The sequence below is a fragment of the Neovison vison genome, chromosome 13 (genome assembly GCF_020171115.1).
Source record: "Neovison vison isolate M4711 chromosome 13, ASM_NN_V1, whole genome shotgun sequence".
Classification (NCBI taxonomy): domain Eukaryota; kingdom Metazoa; phylum Chordata; class Mammalia; order Carnivora; family Mustelidae; genus Neogale; species Neogale vison.
The window spans coordinates 49140243-49166567 of NC_058103.1; the positions used below are offsets into that span (position 1 = coordinate 49140243).

Consider the following 26325-nt stretch of genomic DNA (forward strand, 5'->3'; position numbering starts at 1 on the left):
AGCGAATGATTCATGCAGTTACACAAGATATGATTAGTGTTTCAGTTATGACTGGCGTACTGACCTAAAAGATCTTTCTGCTCTTCATCTTTGTTGGAATTTTTTTATCTCTCTTTGCCCTTCCCAAAAAATAGCTATATCCGGTGTTTTAGTAATTGTCCTTCTTAAATGCCATTTTACTTGATGATACTTCAACTCCATATTTGACTTTACATCGCTATTTCACATTTTCAGTAATTAAAGTTGATAACAATGTACTTTTACAAGGTCCTCAAGCTATGCAGTAAGATAAAGAATTCAGTATTATTATCCTCCCATAGTTTCATTTTACATCTATTTATATTCATTATTGTCTGCTGTGCTGTGATACTGTGTTTTCAGGAAATTAGTATCACTTCTGAGATGATATTTTCTGCCTCAGTACTGCTATAAGTGGTTTTAATTGTTTTATTGAATTTTTGAAAAGATTTTATTTATGTGACAGAGAGCGAGAGAGGGAACACAAGCAGGGGGAGTGGGAGAGGGAGAAGCAGGCTTCCCGCTAAGCGGGGAGCCCAATGCAGGGCTGGATCCCCGGAGTCTGGGATCATGACCTGAGCTGAAGGCAGATACTTAATGACTGAGCCACCAAAGTGCTTTTGAACTGGTTTTTTAAGGGTGAAATTAGTGTGCTTTTAACCCCTCCAGTATTTATGACAAAGATACTCTCAGATCTGGGGGTTTCACGGATAATATAAAATTTCATTTTTTTATTTTTTAAAGATTTTATTTATTTGACACATAGAGCATGCACAAGCAGGGGGAGTGGCAGGCTCCCCACTGAGCAGGGAGCCCAATGTGGGGCTCAATTCCAGGACCGTGGAATTATGACCTGAGCCAAAGGCAGAGGCTTAACTGACTGAGCCACCCAGGCGCCCTGATAATGTGAAAATTTAAAAATATTGTGCAATTATCTCATTTTGTCAAATTAGAATATATTTTTTTAAAAATCTACTCTCATCTATATTTCCTAAAATGAAAGGTTATTTAAGTACCCCAAAAACAGTACCTCAGGAAAGGATTTTATTTAATAAATACAGTTTTAGGGGCACCTGGGTGGCTCAGTGCGTTAAAGCCTCTGCCTTCTGCTCAGGTCATGATCCTAGGGTCCTGGGATCGAGCCCCGTGTTGGGCTCTCTGCTCAGCGGGGAGCCTGCTTTCTCCTCTCTCTCTGCCTGCCTCTCTGCCTACTTGCGATATCTCTCTCTGTCAAATAAACAAATAAAATCTTTAATAAATAAATAAATACAGTTTTAGTAAATATAGCTTTATGATATAAGCTTATTAAACTGTGCTTATTTTTCTCATTATATCTCAAACCAGAGGAAACATGTGGACAAGGTCTGACTCTAACCCATGGCATTTGAAAATTATTGGTGTAGTGTATCCTTCATTATTTCTTTTCTGTTACTGCCAAAGGTATATCTGCCTTGAAGAGATATTTAGCATTGAGAATTTTTATACTAAATTATAAACTTTTTAGGAGACAGTGCTGTTTACTTGTTTATGACTTTATTGAGTGAAAATTTAAAAAATGTATTTCTTATGACAACAGTATAATGTGTTCCTCAGGTGTCTAAAACAGCACCAACTGGAGAATATTTGACAACAGGAAGCTTCATGATAAGAGGTAATGACTTGTTGGTGGATTATGGAGATGGTTTGAGGGCCATTGCTAATAATATTTTCAAAACAGACTGTTCTGATTTCATATATGAAATATCTTTATTTCATATATGAAATTTGTTTTGAAATAAGGAATATTTTGTGCTTGCTGTGGCAAATTTAGTGTTTGTCATGTTATCTTCATATGTACTTTTCTTGATGAGAATGTGCTTTCACATAAAGTTATAAGGGTAAAAATGTATAGCACGACCTTTTTTCTAAAAACAGATCATTCAGGGCTTGACTAACTCAAAGATGAGAGCAAGTATTCATATTTTTTCTTTCTTAATTCTTATTCCTATACATAATACCAAATTCTGTGAATGCAAAATGTTCCTTCATGACAGATAGAATACAAAATAAATATCATCACCAGTGTCAGGTGATTTGCAAACACAAAATGGAAACAAGGATTTTTTACATTTATGTTTATTGTCTTTTATAGGAAAAAAGAATTTCCTTCCTCCCTCATATCTAATGATGGGGTTTAGTTTCCTCTTTAAGGTATTCCTCAGTTTCTTTGTTTTGTTTTGTTTTGTTTTGTTTTCTGATTTTCATGAGTCTTACCTAAAGTTCTGTCAGTGAAAAAGAACTATTTCCATAGGTAGATGAGTCTTGTGTTTGGAGACATCGAGGTGAACGAAAAGTCAGAGTGCAGGATGAAGACATGGAAACACTGGCAAGTTGTGCAAGTGAATTCATATCGGAAGACATGGATCAACTAGGTAGTTTACAGATTTTAATGAAGTAGTTTATAGTGCTCCCTGTTGTCTAGTTTATCTTCTAAGATCTTAGAAGATCATATTGACTTTGGGATCATTGAAATGTCAAAATACAACTTGCTGTTCAATTTTACTGAATTTTGTTTTTGGAAATGTTAAATATACTTGTTCTAGTGAACTATGAAGTATTTAATTAGATCTGTAACAAACATAAATATATGAAGTAAAACTTTAGTATTTAATGGGTCAAACATAAATGTGTTCAGCAGAGATAGAGCTCAGTTACTTATAAATGAGCATTTACTTTTGGATTTAAGTATCAGAAGTGATACAAAGATGGGTTTATAACAAGTGTAATTTCTCACATGAGAATTTGGCTTGATTTAATAATACATTGGCTTCAAGCTGTGGTTGCTGGAATGAATTTACTCACCTACCTAAAAGAACGAGGGAACGTGCCCCCTCTATTATTTTTACAGTTATTCTCCTAGGGTTATTCCTTTTTAGGACTAATATTGCATTGTTTTGTTTATAACTACTGTTGCATTACAAGGTTTTTTAAAATTTTCACCATGTTCCTGACACTGTACAAAGTTCTCTATTTACATTATTTTTTAATGGAATTCTCAGAACCATCTTTGTCAGATGGTGATGGCATCTCCTTTTATAGAGGAAGCAACTAAATAATATTTTTACTACTAAACGGTGTTTCTTTTGCGAAAGTGTGACTACCTTCTGTGTGCCAGTTGTATTACATTTATTGTTTCATTTCACTTCTCATGTGCAAGTTACAATAACAGCAGCAGAACTTACAGAATTACTTCTCTTGTCTTCCTTTTTGGAAATACCTAACCAAGAAAAGTTAAAGTTTTCATTGTAGAAATGGTTGCAATGTCGAAGAAGTTTATAAAGTATCTTGGAGAGCATTTATTCCAACCAGTTCGTGATACAAGAGTATCCTTTTGTCTGACTGTCCTTTAGGGATGATCAGGCTTTTTTTTTTTTTTTTTTTTTTTCTTTTTTTGATTTTTTGGAGAAACGGAGTCAACAGAATGCCTTTTTGAAGTTTTTAAGGTAATCACCTAGCTTTGTTATGGTGGTATCACTCTGACTTTGTTTACGATAACTCTGCAGATGGAGGTGACAGTAGCAGTGAAGAAGATAAAGAGGAATCACACGAAACTCCTGTGGAAGTGGAACTTATGACTCAGGTTGACCAAGAGGATATCACTATTCAGAGTGGTGGGGATGAGCTAAATGATGAACTAATTCAGGAAGAAAGCTCTGAAGATGAAGGAGAATCTGAAGATATAGCAAAAGATCAGGAACCTGTTGGTGAAATGAAGGATGAAGAGGAAGAGACATTAAATTATCCTGATACTACCATTGACTTGTCCCACCTTCAATCCCAAAGGTAATTAAAAACAGTTATTTTATAGCTGGCAATGATAGAAGAGTTAATCCTTCTAAAACAATACCAAGGTTGACTTTAGTACTTTTACCTTCTATTGTCCTATAGTCTTACTATGTTTTTACCATTTGATTGGGGGATAGATTTCACTAAAGAAATTTCCAGGACCCAGGTAGAAAAATACAGTAAACATAAAAGTGGCCAAAGTAGGTCAAAATAGAAACAAGTATATGAGTATAAATGCTGATAATGTAAGGAAATTCCATAAAAAATTTGAAGCATTTTAATCTTTAAAGTCTTACTGATCGGGGCGCCTGGGTGGCTCAGTGGGTTAAGCCGCTGCCTTCGGCTCAGGTCATGATCTCAGGGTCCTAGGATCAAGTCCCGCATCGGGCTCTCTGCTCGGCAGGGAGCCTGCTTCCCTCTCTCTCTCTCTGCCTGCCTCTCTGCCTACTTGTGATTTCTCTCTGTCAAATAAATAAATAAAATCTTTAAAATAAAATAAAATAAAAATAAAAATAAAATAAAGTCTTACTGATCACCAAGTAAACAATATCATTGTTTTACAAACTTTATCACTAAGATAGTTTTAATTGAGTCTTAGGGTATGTGCTTGAGCAAGTTACTCTGTGTCTGAGCTTCAGTTTCTTTCTCTGTGAAAATGGCATATTACTGACCCCCATAGGGTTTTGGTGAAGATTATATAAAGCATTGGGCAGTACCTGGCACGTTGTAAGTGTTCAATACATGTCTGCTATTTAAGAATTTATTTAAAAGTGTGAGATGAGCAATATCGTTCTTAAAAATTTTATCAGGTGTGAAGATTTTTAGATTGCCAGTAATTAAGGGTGTGATATGGGAATGTTTGCAGACTTTGTAAATGAATGCCTTTTATAGGCTAGTAGATGCCTCTTTCTACTTATTCTCATAGGTCCCTTCAGAAATTGACTTCAAAAGATGAATCTTCTAATATGGTAAGCTATTTTCAAAGTTTTGTGAAGGATATCATGTCTTTCTCATTAAATCATTTTTTATTTTTAATTTTACTTTCTGGAAGATTAATAGCAGTGATGTTATTTTTTATATTTGCTTTTGTTTTTTGTTTTGTTTTAATAGAGTGACAGTAAGTTACAGAGTCGGAGACATTTGTCAGCCAAGGAAAGAAGGTAAACAAATTTGTGTTCTCTAACTGGAAAGCATGTAAATTTTTTTTTTTGGTTACTGATGATTCAGTTACGATAGGTAACTTAGAGGTTCTAAAGACCTCCCTTATTAAAATTACCAAGATTTAGCATAAAACTTGTTTAGTTCTTAATATTCAGCTCTAATAGGTTTTTCTGTTTTAGGTCCCAAATCTGTCGCTACAGTCAGTGAGATAGGTCAAGTAACATGAGACAGACCCTTTGTTACATAAATATGTGCATTAAATAGACTGGTTCTAGGATAATATTGGCAGGAATAAGCAGGAATATTTCAAAATGATTAGGAAAGTTTCATTTAATAAAGAAGCCTTTTTTTTTTTTTAAAACATAGAAGGTCTCAGGAGGCAAACAGAAAGGCAGAAGCAGAAGGAAAGGGACAACTGAGATAATCACTATAGGGGAAGAAGGCTATATAAAGCTAGTAACACAGTCCTTGAAGAGACTCTAGAGTGGAATGGATAATAAACCCTTTTGCTTGAGAAAGATAGTTATTAAACAGTTTCAGCGAACTCTCTGAGGACATAGCACTATGCTAGATACTGAGTATACAAAGAGGTAAAATATAATAAAGTTTGTGCCTTGAAGGAGTTTTTGAGTCCTGGATTCAGGAAAGAGCCATAAAAATAGGGATACAGTAGTTCAAGACTAAGAAACGGCTGTGAGTCCAGGTGTGTTGAGAATGCCATCAGAAGTATACCATGAAGATACATCAGGATGTAGGTAAATGAAGATAATAAGGTCAAAGATTCCAAGGAGAATTAGCATGAACAAAGCAGGGCAGGGATTTGGAAGTAATATGCATAGTGCTTTGGGGAAATGGTAAGTAGACTGAGGTGAGAGGGGAAGAAAATTCATGTTTGTGAACTGGTAGATGATAAGACTGACAAAGTGAACTTGGATCAAAAGTGGAGAACTGATTATCAGAAGCTACCTATTTTTAGACTTGATCCTGAAAATGATGGGAGGAGCACTTTTGGAAGATTTTAAATGGGAATGTGAGATAGGTAATCTAGAAGTTCATCCAGAACAGTTTATGGGGGAAATGCTGGAGAAAGGCCTGGGTAGGAAGTGATGAAGACCAGGGCTAGCACAGTGGCACTGGGAATAGAGATTACACAGAGAAAGTATCATAGTAATAGGATTTCCCATTCCTCCTTAATCTGTATCATTATCCATTTATTTATTCAGCTAACCTAGGAGCATATTTTATTGAATACCTAAGATCTGCCAAGGCCATGCTGTCACAAAAACTACAAATCCCAGTGCCTGGCCATCAAGGGTGTTGAGGCTACTGAGTAAGGATAAGTCCAAGGTGACAGTGTTTGAAGCCTGGATGACAGAAAGAATGATAAATCCATGAGAGAAGAATATTCAGCTTTTTCCTATACGCTGATTTGTGCTGCTTTTATACTACAGCCAGTGGTTATGAAGTTAACCAGATGCCACGATCTTTTATATATTGTACATGTTCCCCTTCCCGTGCAGTATTTTAGGACACTAAGAATTAGATGTTCCCATTCCATTTCTATTTAGGGAAATGAAAAAGAAAAAGCTTCCAAGTGACTCAGGGGATTTAGAAGTGATAGAGGTAAAGGACAAAGAAAAAGAAAATACTCTACACATTGAAGCTCATCAGAACACAAACAAAAGTGTCCCAGCTGTGCAGCCAATGAAACGAGGACAGAAGGTAATAAAACTTTGGGGTGTGAACTGTTAAGGTGAGTCTGTGGTTCACAAATGAAGCTGTGAGTTCTTCTTAATTTTTCAAAGTTTAAGTGAAACAAAAGATGTAGTTTAAAAAAATAATCCTATGAGACTTCCTTTAACTGGAAATTAAAGAGGTAAGATTCAAGGAACATAGAGCTCATTGTTCTGTGTCCCTTTAAGATCATCTAGATGGAAGCTCTCATTTTATGTAGAATAAGAATTAGAAGTATAGACTTTTAGAAGTCTGAATTATCAATCTTTTATAGTTAGAGGAGTTCTTTGTGTCCTGTTTAAAGAAATCTTCAAAAATTAATAAATTTGTTATTTGGGCCCCAGCTAAGATTAGTAAGGATAGAAATCTAGGTGAGGCCTAGAGGTCTATAGTTTTAAAAAATTACTAGGTAATTTGGATCTAATTTTATGTAGCCACATAAAAGAATCACCAGTTTAGTGAGAAAATTCAGTTTATCCAGCTTAGCTTTGCTGCCTTGTTTCTTATTCCTCTTTATGTATGTCCTGGCTCCAACCACATGCAAGGACCTGACTATTACCACACTGTCCTGTCTTTATCTTTTAATCCTGCTTTTCCTGTATTCCCTGATACTATAAAATGTACTTCAGACTTTCAAGTTGTACTTTCATTTCTTCCCCACAGTTCTTGCTTAAGCTGAAAACAATCTTTCTCTGAATTACGTTAGAAATGTTTCCATTTAGAGTATGTTGCATTAATTTTTTTAGCACTTTTTCGTTTTATTTTCAGTGTTCCAAAATTCATTGTTCATGCACCACACCCAGTGCTCCATGCAATATGTGCCCTCCTTAATACCCACCATCAGGCTCAACCCACCTCCCACCCCTCTCCCCTCTCCCCTCCAAAACCCTCAGTTTGTCTCTCAGAGTCCACAGTCTGTCATGGTTTGCCTCCCCCTCTGATTCCCCCAAACTCACTTCTCTCCATCTCCCAATGTATGTTGCATTAATTTATCCTTACTCTTACATGTGTTGTCTTCTACCAGATGGTAAATTGAGGCTGAGGACGTGGTTTATCCATCATTTTAGCCTCCACATTATTTATTATAATGGTACCTTCTCAGCAGTTTTGACAAGAGCACCTTTTCTTTATAAACATGTTGACATTTTTTAGCTGCTGAATTTTTCCAAGTAAAGTCTTTTGATTTTGTAGAGTAAAATGAAAAAAATGAAGGAAAAATACAAAGACCAAGATGAAGAAGAACGTGAACTCATCATGAAATTGCTGGGGGTAAGTAACATCCAAAGATTCCATTTACTTGATAGCGAGAGAGAAAGAGAGCGAGCGAACGATCAGGTTGGTGCAAGCTAGGGAAGCGTCAGGGAGAAGCAGAAGCAGACTTCCCGCTGAGCAGGGAGCCCAGTGCGGGGCTTGATCCCAGGACCCTGGGATCATTATCTGACCGAAGGCAGACATTTAAAACCAACTGAGCCACTCACTTACCCATTTCTTTTGCTTTCAAGGGGCATCCAGACCACTGCCTATCCTATGCTAAGATTCAGTACATTTTTGTTAAAATAATTGACAATATTGAACATACTGACTTTTTTTTTTTTTTTAAGTTTTTTTTTATTTGTCATAGTGCTCACAGAAGCAGGGGGAACAGCAAGCAGAGGGAGAAGCAAGCTCCCCACTGAGCAGGGAGCCCAATGCATTACTTGATTCTAGAATCCTGGGATCATGATCTGAGTGGAAGGCAGATGCTTAACTGACTGAGCCACCCAGGCACTGCCCCCCCAACTTTTTTTTTTTTTTTTTAGGATTTTTTTTTTTTTATTAGAGCAAGCTGACTATTTTACCTCTGTAAATTGAAGTCTGCAGGTTCAAACAAAGAAGAAAAAGGGAAGAAGGGGAAGAAAGGAAAAACAAAGGATGAACCTGTGAAGAAACAGCCCCAGAAACCTAGAGGTGGACCAAGGGCTTCAGACAGCATAAAGAAAGAAACTCCATCCCTTGAGGTTGCAACTCATGAGTTACAAGACTTGACCGTAGATGATCCACATGATGATAAGGTAGGGCCACCACACATACGGATATGGGCTTTCACTCCATTAATTCACTAACCACGTCAGGGTTCCCAAGACACAAGGCTTACTTAAGTGCTAAAACCGGGACAAGTGGGAGCCTTATTCTTAATGGAAAGTCATCTTAGAAATATAACCTAAAAGACTAAATTTCTAAGATGTAAGTGTAAAAATGGTCATGTTCATATGATAAAAAGTTTTTTACCTTTAGAAAATTTTTTTTTTTTTAAATTTTTTTTTTTTTAATTTTATTTATTTATTTGACAGAGAGAGATCACGAGTAGGCAGAGAGGCAGGCAGAGAGAGGAGGAAGCAGGCTCCCTGCTGAGCAGAGAACCCGATGCGGGACTCGATCCCAGGACCCTGAGATTCTGACCTGAGCCGAAGGCAGCGGCCCAACCCACTGAGCCACCCAGGCGCCCCTTACCTTTAGAAAATTTTATGGAGAGGCTTTATCTGATTCTAGTGGGAACTTAGTTACAATAAGACAAATAATTTGGATTGTCTTGAAGATGAGTAGAAAGTAAATTTGCACTACTCTAGATTTTTCTATAGGAAATATGCTGTATTATCTTACATAATGTTCAGTGCCTGTACAGCTCAAGTTCCCTAGTGGAAAAACCAGCGAAAAGTGAACATTTATCCAGTTAAGAGGGTTGCCTGATTATTCTATCAACTGAACACAACAAGCCCAGCTTTAAGTGTATCTTGAAATCCTGAGCAAAGGATTTATTACGTTATACAATTGAAAAAAAAAGTGGTTTCACTGAGATTTGTATTAATAGCAGTTTAAGATTTGGTTAGAATTGTGTGCTCTGTTCAGTGCAGATAATGCTTACAAGGATTCTTAGTGTGCTACTGTTTTCTTCTTGCCCTGAACAGTGTTACTGTTTTATAATGTGACAACTCATTTTGATCCTCAGATTTTTATACTATTCTCATATTTGTAATTTATTCTCTAAACTGAAGACTCCTAAATATTGAGGTGTTATGAATTATACATGAGAAATCTGGAGATAATCTAAGAGCAAATGAAAGTAAGCTTACCTTAATATGTGAAAAATTTATCTTAGAACTAATGAACGGAGCATAAAAAATAAAAGTTCTGTTCACCAGGATTCTCCATTTTCCTTTGGCAGACATCAAATTTAGTTGTCATTGTAATTTATCACTTTAACATTGAAAATTGTCATTTTAAATTTAATTTCCCTATTTTAGCATGCACCCCCATGTGAAAGTCTTTTTTTTTTTTTTTTAAGCTTACAGAGAACAGTGTTTTTACTCCTTGAATGGCTTTCCTCTCTGAAATAGCTGCACAACAGAGTTTTGGGACCCTGAAGAACTCAGGCTTGGGATCCATAACCTATTGTTTAGATGGGATAGTCTTGTTATATTACTGTTTGTTTGTTTTTTCTCCTCATAATCGTGTGAAATTTCAATTTAAGTTATAGCTGACTTTTAAATTTTTGTTTGGAACAGGAAGAGCAAGATCTGGATCCACAGGGTAATGAGGTATGATTTTGTGTTGGGGTTCCTGTTATGACACTCTGACTACAGTCTAGTTCCCAGAATATGTGATACACAATTTCTAACTAGTTAAATCTTCTAAGGCTAACACAAGGTTATAGGCTCTGGAGTCCAGCATTCTGGGGTTGAAGCCCAACTTCGCTACATGTAACTGCAACCTTGAAGCATTATTTTTTGTTCTTCTGTTTCCTCATCTGAAGCATGGGGATGATTGGTCCCTACCAGGATAGTGTTTGGAGAATATACATAAAGCATTTAGAAAAATCCATGGCACACAGTAAACACTACTTCAGCACCAAACATCTTGTCCAAGTTTTATTCATGTTGCTAAATAAATATGGTTAATCTTGTAGGCAGCCCACAAAACGGCAACTCTAAGAAGCCTGTAAGAATAGGCAAAAGTGGGTTTGGTGGGGGAGGGGTAATGGCTAGAAAATCCCCCCAGTCAAGAACTGGTGGTGTAGCCAAAGTATCAGTCCTGTTTCCAGGCAATGGATTTAAATCTATCTGTAGTCATTATTATACATCATTTTAATCCATAATAGTTTTCTGCAACAGATAACATCCAGCAAGTTTTTTCTCCCTTAAATGTATTTACAAATTTACGGGTATTATTTTTGAAAATCATTCTTCTCATTTCTCATTATGCTAGACAGAAATTTTAGTAGTAAAGAATATAAACACCATTGGCCTTAAATTCTTTGGACCTAGAAATAGACAGCAGAGCATAAGACTTAAGTCTATCAGAAAAAAATAAAAATATATTGAGATATTGGACTTTTCCTTCTTTAGGACTGGTTAAGAATTTTGTAATTGTTTTTGTTTTTCCCTTTTTAGGAAAATCTCTTTGACTCTTTGACTGGACAGCCACATCCTGAAGATGTATTACTGTTTGCCATTCCAATATGTGCCCCTTACACCACCATGACAAACTATAAGTAAGTGATCTATAGTTTACTCAAAACTATTGACACAACAGTGACTTATGAATGGTTTTGTAATCTCTGTTCAGTAACACACTTAATTCCTTTTTAAAGATACAAAGTGAAACTTACTCCTGGAGTTCAGAAAAAGGGAAAAGGTATTTAAAAATTTTTTTGAAGTACGATTTTGAACATGTTTTCACAAAACAGAAATAGATTACTCTGTTTTCTACTTACAGCTGCAAAAACAGCCTTGAATAATTTCATGCATTCCAAAGAAGCAACAGCAAGAGAAAAAGATTTATTTCGCAGTGTAAAGGTAAAGTATTCCTCCTGAAGTCTGGAGATCGGTGGTGCAGTTACAAATGTTAGCAATTACAGTTTCCTACTTTCCGTTTATTCAGTAGACGCAAGCAGCAGTTATTGTTTTGGTAGAAAATGTCTTACTAGAAGCAGTGTAAAGTAAAATCATTTCAGTTGAAAATTTTGGGAATGCCTTTCTTTTGACAGCAGAGAACATGTAACTGTCATAAAAAAAAATCTGACCACCATATAGAATATGAAGATATTCAGCACTTCTCTTTTTTTAGGACACGGATTTATCAAGAAACATTCCTGGCAAAGTCAAAGTGTCTGCACCCAATCTTCTGAATGTAAAAAGGAAATAGCTGAAGTGAAATCCTAAAATATTTGAGAAGAGCCAATTTTATAGCCTTTTGGAAGTTCACAGATGAAAACACCGTGCAACAAGACTTCCGCATTTAAAACAAATGAACTAAATATTGCCTTGCTATATTCACCAAAAGGACTTTCGGGTTTTTTTCCCAGTTTTTTAGAGAGGAAACACTATGATAGGATTTCCTAAAATATTTGTGGACAGTTAAATGCTAATTGTATATATCTGTAGTTATCCTACAGGTTCTTGAAATTTGGGAGGTTAATACTAAGTTTTCATTTCATGTTGTAAAGAAGTCAGACAGTGAAGTGGCTCAGTTGCTTAAACTATTGACTTGTTAGTCTGCCATATAGAACATCTAATACATCTTTTCCTCACAGGCCAGTCACAAGATTTTTTTTGTTTTGTGTTTTTCTGGTGGTATGGTGTCGGGGGGTTAAATATTTAGGATTAAGTCTTGGAAACCTTCTGCCTTTACTTATCCTTGTCAAAAAATATATTAGACCAGATTTAAAATACACATAACACCTAGAAAAAATTGGCATTGATCATTTCCATGCATTTACACAACTTCAGTTTTCATCCTGATTTCTTTCTCGTACTCTCAGCTTTATACCAATTTATTTTCTACCTCTAGTAATTATCAGCATGTTACAGATTATCTTAACCTATGATATCATAAGTGCACTTTTAGGCTTATCACTAAAGACTCCTGACCCAGCTCCTCTTATCTCCTAACAGAAGGGAGAACTAAGTCCTACATCATTCCCATTCTTTGATGAGCTAAAAAACTGTTAATTATTAAATGATTAGATAATAGCTGCCTACAGTCAATCTGACCACTTGCCCCACCCCTATACCAAAGCATTAATAAGGTCAAGTACTAAACAGCTGTTGGACCTTCCAGAATTTCTTTAACCAGCTTAGTCCTGTTGAGAATATTTCTTCATTTGAAATTAATGTAAAAAAAAAACCAAACCTTTGTAATTATATAGCCTAGTATTGTAAGTACAAGACTACTCTTGTCATTAAAGAAAAATACTAATTTTAAAAAATAACATCACCATTTTGATAGTGGTAATAATAATTAATATCATGTTTCTATAGCTATATATCCTGAAGTTACCAAAAAGTAAGTGTAACAACCATTCCTTGGGGTAAAAAGCCCAAGTATTAATTTTCTTTTGCTTTAACAGAAGACAGTTACTGGTGTTAAATACATTTATTGTAAACTTTAGACACAAAAATAGGTTCTCTAGGCCATTCACATGCACATTAAAACCAAAAAGCTGCAAACTACAACAATGCATATAATTATACAAATGATGCCACTCTTTGATGTTTACAGAATTGCTGTCCATGCAAGGGGATCAGAGGCATGATCTATGAAGCCTTTAAGATCCAGAAGTGTTGTTACTACCAAACCTCTGATTAACACTGTGAAGTAAGTGTTTTGGAAGGCAGTTCCATGAGTTGGCTAACATTTCCTTAAAGCAAATGACTGCTTCTAAGCTTAGCCTGAAAGGGGACAAGAAAAAAATAATTTGAAAACTTAAGAAAAAACAGCATGCCCCTCTCCCCCAGAAAAAACACTTTAAAGATTTTCACAGGAACTGGTTAATTATATCATTGAAAGCTTGTTATTGCCCTTAATCTATAAACCTGGTTTTTCAAAAGCGTAATTTAAAATGAAGTACGAAGTAAGAAGTTACTCACCTTACAAGAGATTTTGGTTGAACTGAAAATATAAGTATTTCATTACTGTGTGCCTGAAAAATAGATAGAAAGAAAACATATAAAAAGTAAGTACTCCACAAGTAAGTTTCAGAAATATTATCAAGTGTCCTTTAACTAGGGTAGTATACTTACAGCTCTGTGATGGACAAGAAGGTTATTGGCGCATCCACCAAAAACAATTACTTCTCCTTCGTCACTGGCACAAGCTGTATGCCATAACCTGTATTTAAAACAAAAGCTTGAGTTTGAAGTTACCCAAACACCAAAATGACAATTTATACTACAGAACAGAATGATGAAATAAAGACTAGAGATCTTTAATACAGACCAGAAACATGGTGAGAAGCAATTATCTTAAGTAGCAAACGCCAGGGGAAAAAAACAATTAATGTCTGTTTTATGTGATGTTATCATTTTCTCTCTCTGGTCCAGTCCTAATTTATGCAATGAGAGGTTTGGAACTGAATGATCTGTTCTCTAGGTCTTTGTTAGCAATAAAAATCTTACGGGAGATGTGTGGTACATGCCCTCTCGGTCTTTTCACAGCAGGGCCAGTCGACCTTACACAAAACAGCTGAAGGATGCAGAGTCTGCCTGAGATACTCCCAAGTATCAGGCCTGGTAATTCGACGGAAAAATTTTTTGTGCCAAATGAAGCCTTTGTACATAAGTGTACTTAAATTAGAGGCTTGGGGGGAAAATGCAGGCTGACCTACTTAAATGTGCTTTGAATACCAGTTGGGACTAGATCATATCCTCTGGCAATTTTTTGTAACAATTCTGACATTAACAGAAAGAACTCTTCTTTTGGGGTGATTTGACTTAATATTTGTTAGTGCTACTGCAAATCTGATGGAAGTTTTTTCCCACTGACATTGTTCAAGGTTTTGGAATTCTCTTCTTTCCAGTTACTTTTCTTAAATGGCCATCACAGAAACAGTTGAATTTACTTGAGAAAAGAGCTTGACTATAAATTTTAGCTACATCAATTTTATGATAAAAGCAGCAGCAAAAGTCCAAGTCCAGCTCTGTTTTTTATGCATAGTGACAGAAGAGAAAGTATTCGATACTAGGATAACAGTGGGTTTTTTTTTTTTTTTTCTTTCAAGAGGTATGATGCGAACCTTAGTGAGTGCTAGGATTTTTATAAGAATGAGGGATTTAATGCAGCCATAATTTCCTCTCTCATTACCAGTCTTGTACATCTTTATCGACCTCAATTATTCAGTATAAGAATTACTTTTTAAATAGTTCATACCTTGGTTTTTCAGTATAGGGATGATTAAACTGTATCCATTCATTTTTACTGATGCAGTAAGTCCAGGCATCACCTGATGGAAGCAAAGAGAGAACAGCCATCAGCCATGAAGTATGTTATTTTGTCAATAGGACACTGGTAATTAAAGGGCAAAGCTTTAGCAAGAAACGTAATAAATCAGATTGTGAGTACAAACAGGAAGTATATATCCTTTATTTTTTCCCCCTCTGCAATTAACCAAATAGGCCAGCCCTTTGCCTGTTACAGTCCTTCAGTAGGGCTTTTAAGTGTTGCACTGGACAGAATCGATTGATGTTCTAATATAAAAACAATTACAGGTTTGTTATAGAATCAAAATTAATAGCAAACCTTCCAACCAACCCTATAGCCCTCTGATACATCTAAAATAAACTAATTTCTCTAGCTATTTACAGATCACTTATGAATGATATTTAATGATTTCTTGTATTTTTAAAAGACTTACTTAGTGGCTGTTTATCAGTGGTAAATCCTCCAAAAAGAAAGAGATGATCTGAAGAAACTGGTGTTAGTGAGTGCCAAGATCGGCCCACTGGGCATATGCCTTGTGGAATTCTGAAAACAGCAGCTAAGTTATAATCTGTGTTTAAAAGCAGCCATTTAATAGAAATACTGAAGAAGTTTTCTTTTAAAGCTTATATAGAATTATGAAAAAAAGACTTGAAATTTAAAAAACCTCTTGGTGTTAATAGGTACATGCTTTGGAATTAACTATGTTCTTAGAAGATACAGTCAACTTCAGACTTCTCAACAATGAGCATATGCTGTGTGCCAGGTACAGTATGGGAACAGGAAATTTAAAAAAATTCCTTTAAGGATCTAGTCCTCATGTTTATTTAAGTTCTCAGTTATAGAAAATTTAAGCAAGTACATTATATACTGATAACAGAAGAAAAATTAAATATCTTAAAAATAATTATCTAAAGTGATACATACAATTCGTTCCACTCCCACGTATCCAGATTAAGATAGTGAAGATCATTCATTCTAGCGTCCTGAAAAAGGATAATTAAGTAACTATCATTTTGAATGACTTAAAAGCAAGTCCTTGAAACTATTCCTACACTTACTCGATATCTGCCTCCAAACACAAAGCCTTTGTTTCCAACAGTTGCACAGGCGTGGGCAGCACGAGGTGAAGGTGCTTTACCCTATAAAAATCAAAAGAAATTTTTAAAAATAAGTACAAGTCTTCTCTGGATATGGGATGAGGATATGCAAGACACCTGGGCTTTCAAGCTAAGGTGCACGTGTCTATACTACAGCTTCGAACTGTAATTCTGCATTTGAGTCTATTACTGAATGGGCTGGCTAACAGAACACTTGTCTTATTTCTATCTTTTAAAATTAAAGGTAGCATATTATATGACACCTGTGTCAGATGAAAAAGAAATCTAGTATTTTAAGTAACTTAATTATAGCCTAGTGCTAGGTCATTTATCTAGTTACAAACAATACCACTTAACATCTATTAGATAATGGATACTGGGTTAGTTTATATATTCTCTAAACTTTTCTGAGGTGTGGACTCCTCCTTGGAGAAAAATGAAAGCAGTGGCCCTTCTCCAGAAAAACAGGAATGAACTGTCCATTTTTGCCACCTCCCAACCCTTTCTCCTCCAAGAAGCCTTGCTTTAATAATTCATTATTCTTCAGTAACTCACAGTAGTGATAGGCTGACTCCAGATAAATGTTTCAGTGTCTAAAATATGTACATGATCATTCCATCCTCTTGGGTGGCTTGAATTCTACAGAAAATGAATAAGAATCTGAGTTATTTTACAAATGTTTATAAAATTATATAGCTTTGTCTGGTTTATGAATAAGGCAAAATGAGTAAGACTAGCAGACATAAATTATTTCAACATACCAAGAAGGCCATATCCAAAGACAAAACTTCACTTACCCAAAAAGATGTTTCATCAAATTCAAAAGTTCCCAAAACTTTATCTTCAGGTAAATATCCATAACCTCCAAAAAATATTAACCTGTTTGATAGAAAGCCAAGACACTAAAAATTCAAACATCCACAGGTTAGGAAGATTCAAGAAGTTTTTCTTTTGTCATGCTACTGAGGAGGCACACTTACATATATAAAACACTTACTCACATAATAGTGGCTACTAGGGCTGATTACGCCTTAGGTGCTATGTTAAGCACTTTGGTGTATTAATTCACTTAACCCTCATATGGGCCCTAGAAGGTATGTTCTAAGGTTACAGGGGTTATTGTCTAAGGATACTTGAATGGCAAACCATTTTGCACATAAAAACTCAAACCTACGGGGCTGCTAACTCACTTGTTTTTATATACCCAGACACCAAGTTTGTCCTTTGATGATGGAGGAATTCCTTGGCAATCAATCCTTTCCCACTGTAATACTCTGTCAGTAGACCTTGAATCCAGCATGTAGAACTGTTAGAAGCAATGATTTCAGTTAGATTTGGTTATGCGCAAGAAATTCAACTTGGCATTTAATTTTATTGTGATTTAACAATAACAGGAATGTCATCAATTCAGTTCTCCTAAAAGTGTGACTATAGACTGTTACTGCTCTGAGTCTACATAAGGAGCTTATGCCAGAATGTAAATTACCTAAGTCACCAGGACCCTGTTCAGCTCATTTTTTCCGCCAGTAGCCTCATGGATTTGTATTCTGTGCCTTATTACATAGACACTTTGAATCATACTGATCTAATTTACAGGTATGAAGATGGTATTACCAAAAAATTTAAACTCGGCACTTTCACCTTCAAATTGAATTTAACAAACACGTCGTGTAAGTGCCTACTTAATCCTTTAAGATTTATCCTTAGCTGCTACAGTTAAGTATTTGTCTTTCAGAGGTGCCCATCCAAGCACTTGAATAAATGATCATTATGTGTGTGTGTATGTGTGTGTATGTATGTATATGTGTGTGTGTATATATATATCCCCAGCTTCTTGATACATTACTCCCATTTTTCTGTCCAGCCCTAAAGCCACAGCTTGTTTCCCAAGCTGCTTCATGTTGTGTCAAAGTTACCTTTCTCCGCCTTGGCCCTGAAAAACACATGGTTCTGCTATAGCCTACGGGTGTACCTCACAACATCTTCGAGGCACAGAACCCTTTCTGCAAACAAAATCTTCAGCAAGGGTCTCAATGAAGTGAAGCTACACTTTTTAAAATACAGTCGGGAGGGGTGGTCTGGAGCCTGCCCAACACCAGTATGCTTGCCCCACAAGTATCCCAAGACCCGTCAAGGTAATCTGTAGAGCACCCAGGAGTATAGTTTACAACTATGTCAGCTGAATGCTCCAACCACACCAAACCACCTGGCATTTCCATGAACAAGAAGACATACTGCTTATACCTCTGCCTCTTTGACATCTGTATCTTGGCCACCCCCTCCAGTTATGATTCAATTCAACCCTCCTGGGTGAAGATTTTCCTTATTCTGTTCCTCCATCCTGCCAAACACAGTGTCAAGGATTCTTTTTCAGATTTAACAATATTTACTGAGCTATTACACTGTGAGCCAGGCTCTGTCTATCTCCTTATATGCTACTGAAATCATCATTTCTTGTATGTGTCCCTTTTAGAATGTGAGTTCCTAGGGTGGGGACTGTATCATTCATCTCTGTGTCTCCAGTGTCTAACCAAGTGCTCAGAGTATAAGGTGCTAAGTTGCTAAATAAATTTACAAGTCTCCCTAAATCATATGCACCTTTCTGACTGACATTTGTGTCTTACTGGCTTGAGAGAACAACTGTTATCTTTTTCCTGTTTGGAAAAAAACACCAACAAAGTCTGAACAATAGTATTTTATGGTGCCATATTAGAGGAATGTTCTGGTCTGCTATTTTTTACCCTGCCCCTCATGACTGCATCTCATTTTCAGTTGGTTTATTAATACTCTTCTAATACCCCAGGGTTCTCCAGAAGCACAAACAAAACCACTTAGGAAATCACTGCAAATAAGTATCAACCAAAGTTGATTTTACCAAAGGCCTAGAAAAATATAGACTGGTAGACAAAATACTAAAATGCACATTCATACCATTATCACATACATGTATTTTTTAAGCTGGGACAGGATTAAGTGTGGGCTAACCTTAGAAATCTCAAGTTGTCTGAAAAAGAGTAAAATTGCCTTAAACCATAATCCTTAGAAACACTAACCTTATTCGTATTGCCTCTTGAATGGTGTCCTCCAAACAAGTAGAGCACCCTGTCTACGCACACAGCACAGCTTCCTGACATGGAAGGAGGAACATCTCCCTCCGTGTTAATTTTTTTCCTGAGGGCAGAAAAAAAAATGTAAACGTTTTGCAAAAGGGAAGAAATGCAAGAGTTACTCATTTCTCTTCTATCCCCACCATAAAGGGGAAAAATAAAATAGCTGGCCAACCAGATGACACCCAGGGTCTCTTGTAGCTCTAAATTTAATCCTGAAGTTCTTCCTCCTCACCGGCCCTCCAGGCAGCGCCAGCTGCTGCTACGCCTGGGCCGCTGCTGCTACACAAGGACCACGGGAGCTAAGGAACATAGTGGCTCAAACTAAACTCTTTATTGACTTAACCAGTGGCTCTTTTGTTTTCGGTTTTGAGGGAGCCAGGAACCCCAAAGGAAAACTTCATCCCACTCTTGGCCGATTAATTCAAGTTATGTTTTATTCAGTCACCTTTTAGCCATTCAAATGACTAGACCTGATGTAAAATTACAGGCAGTTAGTACTTACTGTAGGCTAGGCACTCCTCTGAGTGCTTTGCATGCCTTAAATCATTCTCAACCTAAAAATGAATCTGTATCAAAAAGTCCTAAGAAATCTAGGATTCAGAATATTAACAGAATGGTTAAGGTCTTCTCATTTTATCACTTTATGCTAAGCTTTAAGTTTTGGTAGGGTTATTTTTACAAATCCTTTATGGGGCTGAATGTTTCAAGAAGTTTGTAGAACTCCCCTCTTAAGGAATACTATTATAAATTTCCAATTCTCTTAAAAAACAAAAACAAAAACAAAACAACAAAAAAAAACAAACAGCTCAGATCAACACTGATTTGCTAGGTACAGAAATAATCTTGCCTTTTTAGTTGAACTCTTAAATCAGGCGGGACCACTACTCTCCTAGTTCTGTGATCTAGAATGTGCAAAATATGTAAAGGGCACAGAGTTCTTAACAGAACAAACCATGGAGAAGACTACTTTATAAATCCCCAAACATGGCTGACCCAGCATTTTAAGAACCACGTTAATTCTGCCAAGAACATACTCTTGAGTACCACTGTTAGGAGACTGGCAAAAGATCTTTTCAGAATATCCCCAGTTGTATAGAAGGCAGATTTAGGTTAGTGGTTTCTTTTTTGTTTTTTAAGTATTTTAAAGATACCTGCATTGAAATTTTAATGTTAGGGCTCATTAGAATACCACCTTTATTTCTAGCAGATAAAATCTAGAAATCCTTTTCTCATTTACCATATAACAGAAGATATAACATCTTGAAAAAATATATATGGAACTTTTACCGTATATCCGTTCCAGGACCTGAAGCCTCTACTTCTTTTTTTTTTTTTTTTTTTTAAGATTTTATTTGACAGAGAGAGAGAGAGAGAGATCACAAGTAGGCAGAGAGACAGAGAGAGATGGGGGAAGCAGGCTTCCCGCTGAGCAGAGAGCCTGATGTGGGGCTGGATCCCAGGACCCCGGGATCATGACCTGAGCTGAAGGCAGAGGCTTAACCCACTGAGCCACCCAAGTGCCCCGCCTCTACTTCTTTAATATTACAAGGATACTTTATAAAGCCCTGAACAGAAATGTCTTCCAAGTCATGAAAGTACCAAATTACTGAACTACTGAAGAACTGCTAATGTATCGAAGCTTAGCAGCTAAGCTGAACTAGCAGAACACTGTTTTTAGAACAGTTTTATATCTTTAAATAAGATCTTTTTATTCTAATAAAATGGGCTTTACAGAGGTTTTTTTTAAGGTTTATTTTATTGTAGAGAGAGGGAAGAGGGAGAATGTCCAAGCAGATTCCCTGCTGAACACAGAGCCTAAGTTGGGGCTCAATCTCACGACCCTGAGATCATGACCTGAGCCAAAACCAAGAGTCAGACACTTAACTGACGGAGCCACCCAGACACCCCTAGAGTTTCTTTTTTTTTTTTTTTTTTTTTTTTAAGATTTTATTTATTTATTTGACAGATAGAGATCACAAGTAGGCAGAGAGGCAGGCAGAGAGAGAGGAGGAAGCAGTCTCCCTGCTGAGCAGAGCGCCTGATGCGGGGCTTGATCCCAGGTCCTGGGACCATGACCTGAGCCGAAGGCAGAGACTTTAACCCACTGAGCCACCCAGGCACCCCTAAAGTTTCTTTTTATTTGCAATCTTATTTGAACTTTTTAGTCTCCCTCATAATATCCACAGTTACCATCTTCCGGTCTCCATGTTGTAGATCCATAGTTCTTCTCTAGGCAGATAAAAGTCATATAGTCCTCTGACTTGATTACTCTAAGAATAAAAAAATAGCAAATATAAAAAATAATTGGTATTCTAAAGAGCCACTATTGTGTACTTTTCATATCTATCTTGAGATACTAATGAGAGTTATAAGAAGTTAAATAGGTCTTACAATTCGATTCCATTTACAATTCGATTCCATCAAATGGACAACCATCCCTACCTCATGCCACATACTCAAGGTAATACAGACAACCCAACCCTGAGTTCAAGCATTTGATAGAGCAGTTGCGATAACGCAGACAGTTGAGAGATCTCTGGGAAATCTCCAAGGCCACTTCATGCTGAACAGACAACGCTCCAACTTTCAGCTGCATGACTTTAGGAGAGGTTGCCTGAGCCGTACCTTGCATGCTACAAACTGGTCTACTGTGTAAGTGCCTGACCCACTAATGCACCACGTCACTTTCTAGCCATTTTCTCCTTGCATCCATTTGTTCTCTACCAAGTAATGGGGCAGAACTGCACATGTGCAATTAAGTCCATATGCAAAATTTTAAGTTCCTTCTGCTCCAGTTCCCTTCAGGCAATAATTCTTAACAAAATGTGCTTACCGTATGTCAGAACTAGCTGAGCTCTTTCAGTGGATTACTGCATTTAATCCTCTCAACAACCCTCAAAAGCAGTTACTACAAGAAAAGAGGCTTTTTGGGTTTTTTCTTTAGAGAGGTAAGTAATTTGCCCAAAGTTACTTGTAAGTAACAGTGGAACCAGGATTCAACCCTCCTTTCCTTGAATTTGCAACTGCAATTGAGGTCCAACCTCCACAACCTTTGAACCTCCCTGGTCACTTTTTGAACAATGTCAACATGTGCGTGAACAATAGCAGTTCACGGAGAATGGGTGTCAGAGTCCAATAAGCTTGTATAGTAAGCAGTATATAGAAATCAAGGAGGTGGCCATGTAAACATTTTCTATTCCACCACTTACAAGTGAAGAGAAGGCTGGAAACAAGACAGCAGGCTGAGCGGGGACAGACCAACCTCACCCGAAGAGGAGAACACACTACTGTCCAGGAAGCTAAGGTTTATTGCCTTCAAAACAATCTCCAAAGGCTTCTCGGAGTTCTAGCCAAAATACTGGGGACATCCTATTTTGGAACTACCTGCTGACTTAATTGATCATGCCTCCCTTCTGCTTAAGTCCTAGGCATGCAGGCCCTCAAAAATTCACCAAAAATCTTCCTGACAACCCCCTAGTAGCCCCACTCCCCGAAGTCAAGTCCTATTCCCTCAACGCTGATTTCTACAAACAGAATTATGAATAAGTAGCTTAGACCAAAGTGTGCCTAACAGGCTGACTTCTCCAACAGAATTATTTACAGTTTAATAAGTGTCTCTACATACCTGCCCCCCTTCCTCCTACAAGTACCTGCCTCTAAACACACATATTCTTTGGACCCTGAGTTCAACACTGCAAATTAATAGGACTGGCCAAAAAAAAAAAAAAAAAAAAAAATGCTCTTGTTAAACTAAATGAATTCATCAGGACAGCCATAGCAGCTTATTCCATCTGCCTTTTTTGACAGTTATCAGCTATGATCAGGTCAGCTGTGCCAGAAGTTTTATTTTACCAGTCAAAATAAATCAACAAAGGCACAGCTGTAGTGGACCAGATTTCAAGCATATGGGGGTGGGAAGACCAATTTTAAGACCAAAACCGACTAAAAAAGAGTATTTTTGGTAGGAATGGTTAAGAGCCACGCCAGTAAATGCAATGAGCAAATTCTAGAACGCGGTTACTGGGAAGCTCTAACAGCAGAAAGGCAGTAGTAGTAGTGAACAAGGTTTAAATAGGAGACATCTGGGGAGGATTCCCCAGCCAGAGGCAGCAAGAAATGCAACTGGCTCTCAACTGGTAACCAACCCCATTGCTTATGATTAGGTGTAAAAGAACTGATTTGGTGGTTACAATTGTTGCTGGTTTTTGTTTTGTTTTGTTTTGGCGGAGCCCTTTCCGTTACTTTTCTTGACAAGGGTTTCTTCTGAAAAATGTTCAGCTGAAACCGAAAGGAAACCAGCCCTACAATGTTCACACAACAGGTGACGGCCATCTGCACAGGTGTAGCTAGGACTCCTGAGCAGAAGGGAAGGTGGAATTAGGCGATTCCTGCGGCCTTCGGGAATTCCAGGGAGTTTTCCCAGACCTGAGTTACCCCAAAAGCGGGCAACAGAATCCGTGGGCCAAATGACCTCAGCTCCTGAGGGTGAAGTGCTCCCCAGCGGGCCAGATAAACGGTTAAGGGTGACATCACACGTCACCTCTTACACTGGTCCCCCCAACCTTTTAAAATAAAACACGCTCGGGGCCGTGCGCCACCCAACGCGCCCTCCCCCAAATAACGCTCCAACTTCCACCAGCGCCCCGGGGCCGGGGCCGGGGGCCGCGCGGGCTTTGGAAGCGGCGGGCTAGCGTGACAACAGCCCAGGCGCGTCGGGACGGGCTGAAGGACTGGCGAGGAGACCCCCGATCGCGCGGAAAATGCACGGATGGGCAGAGTCGCGTCGCGGGGGCGCACCGGGCGGCCGCTCTGGCCTGCCCGCGGACCCGGACTCGGGGACCAGCCGAGCGACGGCCGCCGCGGCCGCCCGCCCACTTACCTTGTAGCCGCCCCAGACGAACATGTGGCGCCCGTCGCCCACCGCTACGTGGCCGCTGCGCTCGGCCGGGCAGGCGAGCTCCATGGACTCGTAGCCCTCGTAGGCTGGCCCCGGCAAGTCGTCCGCCCGCAGATCCTCGTTGCCATCAGCCATCTTGAGGCTGCACTTTTGTTCACCAACAATCCTCACACACGCGAGGGGGGAAGAGACAAAGGAAAAGGAAGAAATGCACGGCGGCGAGAGGCGAGCAGAAGGCGGCGGCGAAAGGGACGGCGTCAAGGCCGCTCGCTGGCCGCCCGCTCGCCGCCCGCGCCCTCCCAGCCCTCCTCAGCGAGGACAGCCTCTCCGCCGCCTGGGCTGCGCCGCGGGGTCGCGGGCCGGGGGCGGCGGCGGCGGGGTCCCGCCGGGAGCACGGCGCAAAGAGGGTCCAGTCCCGGCCAAGCCTAGCTTCCAGCCCGCCCGCCCCGCCTCCAGCTCGCCTCCTGCCGCCGCCGGCCCTTGTTTACGCCGCGGCCGGAACCGCCCGTTCCGCTGACGCCGCCCGCCGGCCTCCGGAAGCGCGGCCGGCGCTCAGCGCCCCCAGCGCCGGGTCCTCCCGCCGCCGCCGCCGCCGCCGCTCGCTGGCCCGCTGCCGGCCGGGCTCCGAAGCGGTGTGTGACCGAGCTCCAGACACGCTCCGAGCTTCCTCTCACTGCGGGAGCGGCGAGGATGCGAAGAACTGTAGCCGCATTCTCGCAAAAAAAAAAAAAAAAAAATTATATATATATATAATTTTTTCTTTTTTTTAAACCGAGAAGTCCTCATGTGATTGAGGAATGTTCTCAAAGGGCTTACAGTCCGAAAAGGGGTAGTGACATTGCTCAGTAAGTTTCTGGTCTCAGTTTCTCCAAAAGAAGAGTCCGTGCCCTGTTTTCCTGTGGCCACCACGCGTGGCGCGTGGCCCTCCCGTCTGCTGCCAGCCGGCTTGCTAGCGCGCGGGGGCGCCAGGGGCTCCCCATCCCCGCAGAGCGGTCCCTGGCATCTCCGTTCGCTGAGCTCTTCTGGCTCAGCAAAGATCTTAGTGCGGCATCCTTCCCCCAGTTTGGAAATTGTCTTCAAAAAGTACATCAGGGGCGCCTGGTTGGCTTAGTCCTTCATCTTAGGCTCAGGTCTTAATACCAGGGTCCTAGGATTAGCCCCACATCGGGCTCCTTGCCCTGCGAGAAGCCTGCTTCTCCCTTTCCCACTCCCCCGCTCGAGTTCCCTCTCTCGCTGTCTGTCAAAGTTAAAAAAAGAAAAAAATTACATCAAAAACCATTGCTGCCCAGCCCTTAAGGGAAGATGGCAAATCCTGTTTACACACAGTTACTGTTTTGTCTTACATTTTGTATGATACATTTAAATTAGGTAAAGAAAATGAAGAATTACTGTAACTGAAACTTGATTCTTCACCTGTCAGGGTTGGACCAAAATACATCTTAAATCCCCAGAGTCATGGTGCCTCTTTACTTGGATGTGTTTGGTGAGAGGAGTCTGCTTCATCCTGTCTTTTCCCCCCACTTTCACACTGGGACCACTACTTGGGAGAAATACTTTGAACAATAACAGAGGCTTTCCTGACTCAAATTTTCATAGCCTAAAACTCTCCCTAGTCACTGCCCGTATGATTACAATTTATCAAAATTTGTAGGATGAGTGAAAGCAATGCTTAGAGGGAAATTTATAGCACTGAATGCATATTTTAGAAAAGAAGAAAGATCTAAAACCAATCATCTAAGTTTCCATTTTAGAAACCAAAGAAGAGCAAATTAAATCCAAGTGGAAGAAAATAGTAAAAATTTAGAGCTGTATCAGTAAAAATTAAGAAATAAGCAGAGAAGACGAAAAGCTGGTTCTTTGAAAAGATCAATAAAATCAATAAGCCACTTAGCCAGGCTAAGGGAAAAAAAGAGAAAAGATATAAATTACTAATATCTGATATGAAATAGGAGACAACACTGCAGCTCCCATGAACATTAAAAGGATAGTAAAGAGATAACTCTGCCCCTATATTTGATAACCTAGATGAAATGGACCAAGTCCTTGAAAGACACAATCTGCCAAAACTCAAATAAAACATAGACAATCTGAATAAGCCTAGGTCTATTAAAGAAATTGAATCAATAATAACCTACCAAAACTGAAAACAACAGGCCCACATGGGTTCACTGGTAAATTCTTATAAACATTTAAAGAACAGGTATCAATTTTCTACAATCTCTTTAGTAAAATAGAAGCAGAGAGAATA

At 38.7% G+C, this 26325-nt stretch overlaps 2 protein-coding genes across 2 annotated transcripts in view; one reads left to right on the plus strand and one right to left on the minus strand.

Moving 5' to 3' along the window:
• The window catches only part of NEMF (nuclear export mediator factor), a 52052-nt gene extending 39070 nt beyond the window's left edge, over nucleotides 1–12982 (plus strand). The window contains exons 20-33 of the mRNA XM_044230866.1: nucleotides 1612–1669; nucleotides 2150–2208; nucleotides 2309–2429; nucleotides 3561–3840; nucleotides 4769–4811; nucleotides 4954–5003; nucleotides 6573–6726; nucleotides 7930–8007; nucleotides 8592–8789; nucleotides 10281–10313; nucleotides 11166–11266; nucleotides 11366–11409; nucleotides 11491–11570; nucleotides 11842–12982. Of these exons, the coding sequence (XP_044086801.1) occupies nucleotides 1612–1669; nucleotides 2150–2208; nucleotides 2309–2429; nucleotides 3561–3840; nucleotides 4769–4811; nucleotides 4954–5003; nucleotides 6573–6726; nucleotides 7930–8007; nucleotides 8592–8789; nucleotides 10281–10313; nucleotides 11166–11266; nucleotides 11366–11409; nucleotides 11491–11570; nucleotides 11842–11919 (1377 nt within the window). The 3' untranslated portion in view covers nucleotides 11920–12982. The remainder of the gene's footprint in view (nucleotides 1–1611; nucleotides 1670–2149; nucleotides 2209–2308; nucleotides 2430–3560; nucleotides 3841–4768; nucleotides 4812–4953; nucleotides 5004–6572; nucleotides 6727–7929; nucleotides 8008–8591; nucleotides 8790–10280; nucleotides 10314–11165; nucleotides 11267–11365; nucleotides 11410–11490; nucleotides 11571–11841) is intronic.
• Nucleotides 12983–13134: 152 nt separating this feature from the next.
• KLHDC2 (kelch domain containing 2) lies at nucleotides 13135–24463 on the minus strand. The gene is made up of 13 exons (XM_044230867.1): nucleotides 24060–24463; nucleotides 21371–21450; nucleotides 19124–19241; nucleotides 17261–17376; nucleotides 16868–16949; nucleotides 16626–16709; nucleotides 16032–16112; nucleotides 15898–15956; nucleotides 15407–15516; nucleotides 14923–14995; nucleotides 13797–13884; nucleotides 13644–13696; nucleotides 13135–13445 (listed from the first exon to the last, which is right to left on the minus strand). The coding sequence occupies exons 1-13, from the start codon at nucleotides 24210–24212 to the stop codon at nucleotides 13322–13324; spliced, it is 1221 nt and encodes a 406-aa protein (XP_044086802.1). The 5' UTR covers nucleotides 24213–24463; the 3' UTR covers nucleotides 13135–13321.
• Nucleotides 24464–26325: the final 1862 nt, after the last annotated feature.

What these genes read in the sequence shown, in the direction of transcription:
- KLHDC2 (XM_044230867.1), bottom strand. Translation starts at nt 24,212, where the DNA reads ATGGCTGATGGCAACGAGGATCTGCGGGCGGACGACTTGCCGGGGCCA. An exon ending in AACATGGAGACCGGAAGATG is followed by an intron (nt 19,242 to 21,370) that starts GTAACTGTGGAT and finishes TTCTGCCCTCAG; the next exon opens with GAAAAAAATTAACACGGAGG. An exon ending in TTGATGAAACATCTTTTTGG is followed by an intron (nt 16,710 to 16,867) that starts GTAAGTGAAGTT and finishes CATTTTCTGTAG; the next exon opens with AATTCAAGCCACCCAAGAGG.